The sequence below is a fragment of the Malaclemys terrapin genome, chromosome 3 (assembly GCF_027887155.1).
Source record: "Malaclemys terrapin pileata isolate rMalTer1 chromosome 3, rMalTer1.hap1, whole genome shotgun sequence".
In the NCBI taxonomy this organism is placed as follows: domain Eukaryota; kingdom Metazoa; phylum Chordata; order Testudines; family Emydidae; genus Malaclemys; species Malaclemys terrapin.
Genome location: NC_071507.1, coordinates 163059943 through 163065942, shown reverse-complemented (window position 1 = coordinate 163065942; position 6000 = coordinate 163059943). Strand labels below are relative to the sequence as shown.

The window sequence follows — 6000 nt, the reverse complement described above, 5'->3', positions numbered from 1 at the left end:
GTAATGGCCAATGGCTCTGCAATCACATCAGCCAACTCCCTCAGCTGCACTGCATCTGGCCCTATGGACTTGTACATGTCCAGCTTTTCTAAATAGTACTTAACCTGTTCTTTCACCACTGAGGGCTGCTCATCTTCTTCCCATATTGTGCTGCCTCAGTCTTGTCTGTGAAGACAGAGGCAAAAAAGGCATTGAGAACTTCAGCTTTTCCCACATCATCTGTCACTAAGTTGCCTCCCCCATTCAGTAAAGGGTCCCACACTTTCCCTGGCCACCTTCTTGTTGCTAACGTATCTATAGAAACCCTTCTTGTTACCCTTCACATCCCTTGCTAGCTGCAACTCCAATTGTATTTTGGCCTTCCTGATTACAACCCTGCATGCTCGAGCAACATTTTTATACTCCTTCCTAGTCAAATGTCCAAGTTTCCACTTCTTGTAAACTTCCTTTTTGTGTTTAAGCTCACCGAAGATTTCTCTGTTAAGCCAAGCTGGTCGCCTGTCATATTTGCTATTCTTTCTGCACATCGGGATGGTTTGTTCCTGCACCCTCAGTAAGGCTTCTTTAAAATACAGTCAGATTTCCTGGACTCCTTTTCCCTCATATTAGCCTCCCAGGGGATCCTGCCCCTCAGTTCCCTTAGGGAATCAAAGTCTGCTTTTCTGAAGTCCAGGGTCCGTATTCTGCTCCTTTCTTCCTTTTGTCAGGATTCTGAACACGACTATCTCATGGTCACTGCTGCCCAGGTTGCCACCCACTTCTACTTCTCCAACCAATTTGTCCCTGCTTGTGAGCAGCAAGTCAAGAGGATCACGGACCCTTGTTGGTTCCTCCAGCACTTGCACCAGGAAGTTGTCCCCAACACTCTCCAAAAACTTCCTGGATTGTCTGTGCACTGCTGTATTGCTCTCCAAGCAGATGTCACTAGGGTAAAAGAAAACAGGCTGGAAGTTGGGTCTTGCACAAAACTCCTTCAAAGATTCAGGCTCATGCCAAACCCCCTTCCGTCTACACACACATCTGTCTGACTCAGGCCAATAAGTTGGCATAACCCAGGTCCTAGGACCTGGGGATGAGTCCAAGCCAGGTTCTACTGGACTCTCATTCGTTTTGCAGTATGAATGCAGTTTGGGTCAGTCTCCCCAAACTCATGTCTTGAGAGGCCACCATTGTTATCCCATGGGCCACTGTTCCTTTCCTTTCCCAAGAATAGCCAATCAACTCCTAGGAAACAGAAGCAACCTCAGTGATTCAAGTACACCTGCTTGGTGCTTAACCCTTTCATTTTATTCTGACCACTGAGCTACAAACAGAATGAACCATCTCCTGCATTAGCTATCGCCACAAACAAGAAGTCCTTTGCCAAGCACGCTGCTACCTGGGCATGGGACCACAGTCAGGTTCTGATAAATCTCTGGTATGAGGCAAGCAAGATGTTCAACGTCAGTAAGCATACCAAAAATGACCATGTGTACCGAGAAATAGTGGATAAACTGGCAGCATTGGGGACCAGCGTAAGTGGATCAAGAACGGCTATTAGAAAGCCAGGGATGAGAACTGCACCTCTAGCTTTATCCATTATTTTAATAAAGATATCTAAGGTTTTACTTTGCCCTCTGTGTAAGTCTCTTTGTCATCCATCCCAAAACATTGAACTCCACCAGTGTGGGTTCTGTGTAGCCTAATTCTGGAGGAAGAACCTTATCACAGTCAGATCAATTGGCCATTAAGTCAAACATTATTAACCTTAAAAAAGGTCAGGCAACATGTGTAAGCTTTTGATGCCATGTTCTGTAAGTGGAATACTGTGGATGTACATGTTCAGTTAAGGCTACTCTTTCCTACAACATGAGAATACAACAGCTGTTATTTGGATCTGTCCTTTATTAGGCTCCTCACCACAGTATTGAACAGTCATGGGAAGTGTTCTCTACTAGTAAAGCAGAAGACTAGGAATCTGCACTCTCCTGTTCTGTTCCCATTTCTACCATTAACTTGTTTTGTCCCTAAGGGCAAAGCATTGAACTTCTGTGCCTCCATTCTTCCATCTCAAAAAGGGGGGTATTAATGCTTACCAGAGTTGAGTGAATCATTTTAAACTAATTATTTATTCAACCAACTTCACCTCTTGCTGCTCACAGATTCTCTGTATGCGGGGCAATTGCTGAATTTTTGAATGAAAAATTCAAGCTGATATACAGATATCTTTAGGATAAACACCACCTTTATGCTGTATAACTGCATCCACAATAGGAGATTTTCAGTTCATCTATTCGTTTACTTAAATAGGTGCAAAAATGGAGTCAATAAGCTCTAAGGTACTGGTAGAATTGGTGTGGCTGTCACCTTGATCAGAACTGAAGGTTGTTCTGATGCTGGGAGCTGAGCCATGGAGTAGGGAGCAATACACTGTTGGTGTTTGCCATCTTCTGGATGAGATGCCAACCTGGAAGTCCTGATCATCTGTGGTGATTAGTGATCCTGTGGCCATTTTGGAGGGGAGAAGGGGGGTTGTAACTGTAGGAGCATTAACCCTGTGAGCCTAACCAAAATTCCATTTTGAGTGATTACATTCTGCCCACCTCCCAGAAACTTCAGTATCTGTCGGAAATAGCTGTTCCTGAGAATATTGGTGGATTTAGTAATGTTGGTGTGTGGGCTGTTCAGATTAAGTGATTTGTACACTTTTTAAAAATATCTGTTTGATTGTAAAGCATTTTGAAATTTTTCTTGCTTTAAAAGAGCTACAGTATATAAATGTACAATCCTTTTTGGTTAGTAGAATGCTACATGCACTGTATATATAAAATGGCAAGGGAGTCTACTCTAGGAAAACACCTTGTAAAATTAAAACCAATACCATATTTTCACAATTTTTAAATATTTTAAAATATAAATACACTTTTTTTTAAAAAGGAAACAAGCAGGTTGGAATGTGAAATTTGGGTTTTATGAGCTAGGTTATGGATAACAAAATGTGCTTCATTCCGCATGTACTACACATCTGAAAATTCTGCCATGTTAACATTCCTGCAAGTCAAAATACAGTGTAATCAGCCTACTGCTATGAAGATTTTCTCTTTTAAAATGTAAATGAGTCGATCAGCCATTCATCTCTTTTGAATAATCGATTGGGATTTTGTTGTTGGTTTGCACAGATGATTTATAGCAAAAAGGTTTGCAAGTGCCATATATGCTTGTGGAAAACTCATTCCTATAGAGGATTTATTAGAGAGATTTTTTTTAAATATCTGCATTTTATTTGTGCCTTGTGAGGATAGCTTGTCCCCTTAACACACAAGGGTGTGACAAAAATACTGTTCCATATGGATTGCTAAGGTTAAGATTTTGACAGTTATTTTAGTAAAAGTCAAGGACAGGTCATGGGCAATAAATAAAAATTCATAAAAGCCAATGACCTGTCTGTGACTTTTACTAAAAATGGGGTGGGGAGCTGATGGGGGATGACTGAAGCCTGAGTGGGGAGGGATGAAATCCATGGGGGAGGACAGCACCCGCTACCCACAGTGACTCGGAGCTCCGGGGCTGGTAGCTGGGAGTTCCAGGTCCCACCCCCGATGCCCACAGCAGCTCGGCGCTCTGGGGCCCCCCCACCGCCCGCAGCAGCTGAGGCAAAAAATGTCATGGAAATCTCTTGAAGTCACGGAATCTGTGACTTCTGTGACCCCAGTGACATCTTATCCTTAGGGATTGCATATGAAGACAGCACAGGGTAGGAGGCAGACATTAAAAGCCTCTGCAGGGGCAAGGAGGATCACCTAACCTGCTTCTTGTTCATTAAGTAGAAAAGCAGTTTTGTAAGTCAATGTGGTGTGCACATGCTGATGAAGGGCATGCAACGGAAACTGTATTTATGTGCATCATAATGAAATAAACTGATGGATATGAGAAAAATGTTTGTTTCAATAATTTATTTTAAATTTCCTGAACGGAACTGTATTCCATAAGCAAAATATCTTTGCTATTTAAAAAAAAAATCTTTAAAAATTTCTGAATACAAAATTAGGAACCAGGGAATCCAATCCTACTCTTGGATTATTTCAAAAAATTTCAAAGATTATTGTCTAAAGTTAAGCACTTAAATCCATATTTGACATTAGGCACATTAGGTTTGCCATTTAACCTTGGTGTGCCTCAGTTTCTTCCATTTGTAAAATAGGGATGTGAATACTTACCTGCGTGTCATAAAGTTAGTTATTTGTAAAAATGCTTGGCTGGAGAAAACTGCTGTATTAGTGCTAGTATTGTACCAGCAGGTGGCTCTGTCTCAGAGAGAGACATATATTCTATATTCGTTCAATAAATGGGGGCTGCTGAAAGATTCAAGCGCTGACGAATATTCAGTTATGATACAATACCATTAAGAGACGTGTACCACTCATCTTTTCTTGATGAAGTGTCATTAGTATAACTAAGAACTGACAGCACTGTGTACTCTGGTTGTGTGCTTGGCTTTGTACAATATGTGGAGAAAGACCTGGTTCTGTGCTCCCAGGAGCTTGCAGTCTTTGGGTTTTGAGCCTGCAAGATGCTGAACACTCCCTGTTCTCCATGCAGAACCCTCCATTCCTACTGTAGTCAGGTTCATGACCTACATCTCTGCATTTTTTTTATTATTATTTTTTGCATTGAAAACTTTTATGGAAGAGGAGTGATTTTTAAAAAGCGATTAAGAATTACGTTTGCCTTCACATCAGCAGACCGGCACAAATTTCATTGGCTATGTTTTTCTTTGTGGCTTGGTAGATGTGCTCTTTGCAAAGCATTCTGGTTATATATAGTGAAGGAACATTGCACATTCCTAATAGAATGGTGAGCTCTTCTTGTCTGGAATTACTTGTGTATCTCTACCTTATCGATCCTAAATGTGAGTAGATAGATAATAGATGCTTAAGGTGGAATTAAATTATTTATGCATATTTTGCACATGCAGAAGATCCCCGGTGATGAAAAAGCTTATGGATGTGAAAAAGATCCTGGATTGTTAATGTGCTCTTACCCCCAATTCCCTTATTTATCACCTATTTAAGGCCTGAGCATAAAGTCCAACCTCAAAAACGAATGCTATGAAACTTATTCTATCAAAGAAGAAAATACCAATAGGGAATGCAGACTACCCTGCAGTTGCATCCTCCAGGCTTATCTTCCCTTCCAAGTTAAAGATTGAAATTTAAACTGTATCGAGGACAACCTACTCACTCTCCATATGTGTATAAGCAGCACCACCAGCAGTGAGGGATACTATGAAATGAAGCTTTCTTTTTGTGACTGACTGAGACCTATCCACATTCAGTCATAATATTCTCTATCTACATCTTTCAACTTGCACTCATTTGGGAAAGTGGACTTTTTCTGGTTCTACTGGAAAAGTGTTTGCAACATTGTGTGTGTTTAAGGAGCTGTCATTCAGCTTTTAAATGGGGTCAGAGACACTACACCTGTGTTTATTTTTACTATCAACACTGTCCGCTTGCTTTCTAATGGTCTCAGATGCAAAAGCAGACAGAGGTCCAATCCCTATGTCCTAGCACCCTAAATGTTGGGGAAGTTCAAATCTGTAATTAAACTGTGGCTGAGTCCCATCTCTAATGTTTTTAAAAATAATTTCTCTATAACCTCCTCTACTAGTGGTACCCTATCTGCAGCTCTAGAACTTCATGGTGGCTCTGTCATGTAATCCATTTGTCTAATCAGAGTTCTGATCTTCCTACCTAATCTCAAAAAGAATGAGCAGAGTGGTGATCACAGGAGCATTCCCCATGCTGTCTGGCATCCAAGGAGAGTGATGAACAAATGCAACAGAGAATCCTTTCTCCTACCTACCAAGCTGTCAGGAATGGGAGCCACTAATGCAAACATGATTGTGGCTCTTTCAAACTCCATTCATTGGTGAACTGGCTCTACAGCTCTGCAAAGCAGAATACTCTGACCTTACATGATTTAGGGCTCTAGAGGTGATCCCGGCAATTACAGGCCGGT

At 41.3% G+C, this 6000-nt stretch overlaps 1 protein-coding gene across 1 annotated transcript in view; it reads left to right on the top strand.

The window, feature by feature from the left end:
• The first annotated feature begins 1433 nt into the window (after positions 1-1433).
• Positions 1434-6000, top strand: part of LOC128834282 (protein scribble homolog) — a 36497-nt gene continuing 31930 nt past the window's right edge. The window contains exon 1 of the mRNA XM_054022890.1: positions 1434-1514. Coding sequence (XP_053878865.1) covers positions 1434-1514 — 81 coding nt within the window. The remainder of the gene's footprint in view (positions 1515-6000) is intronic.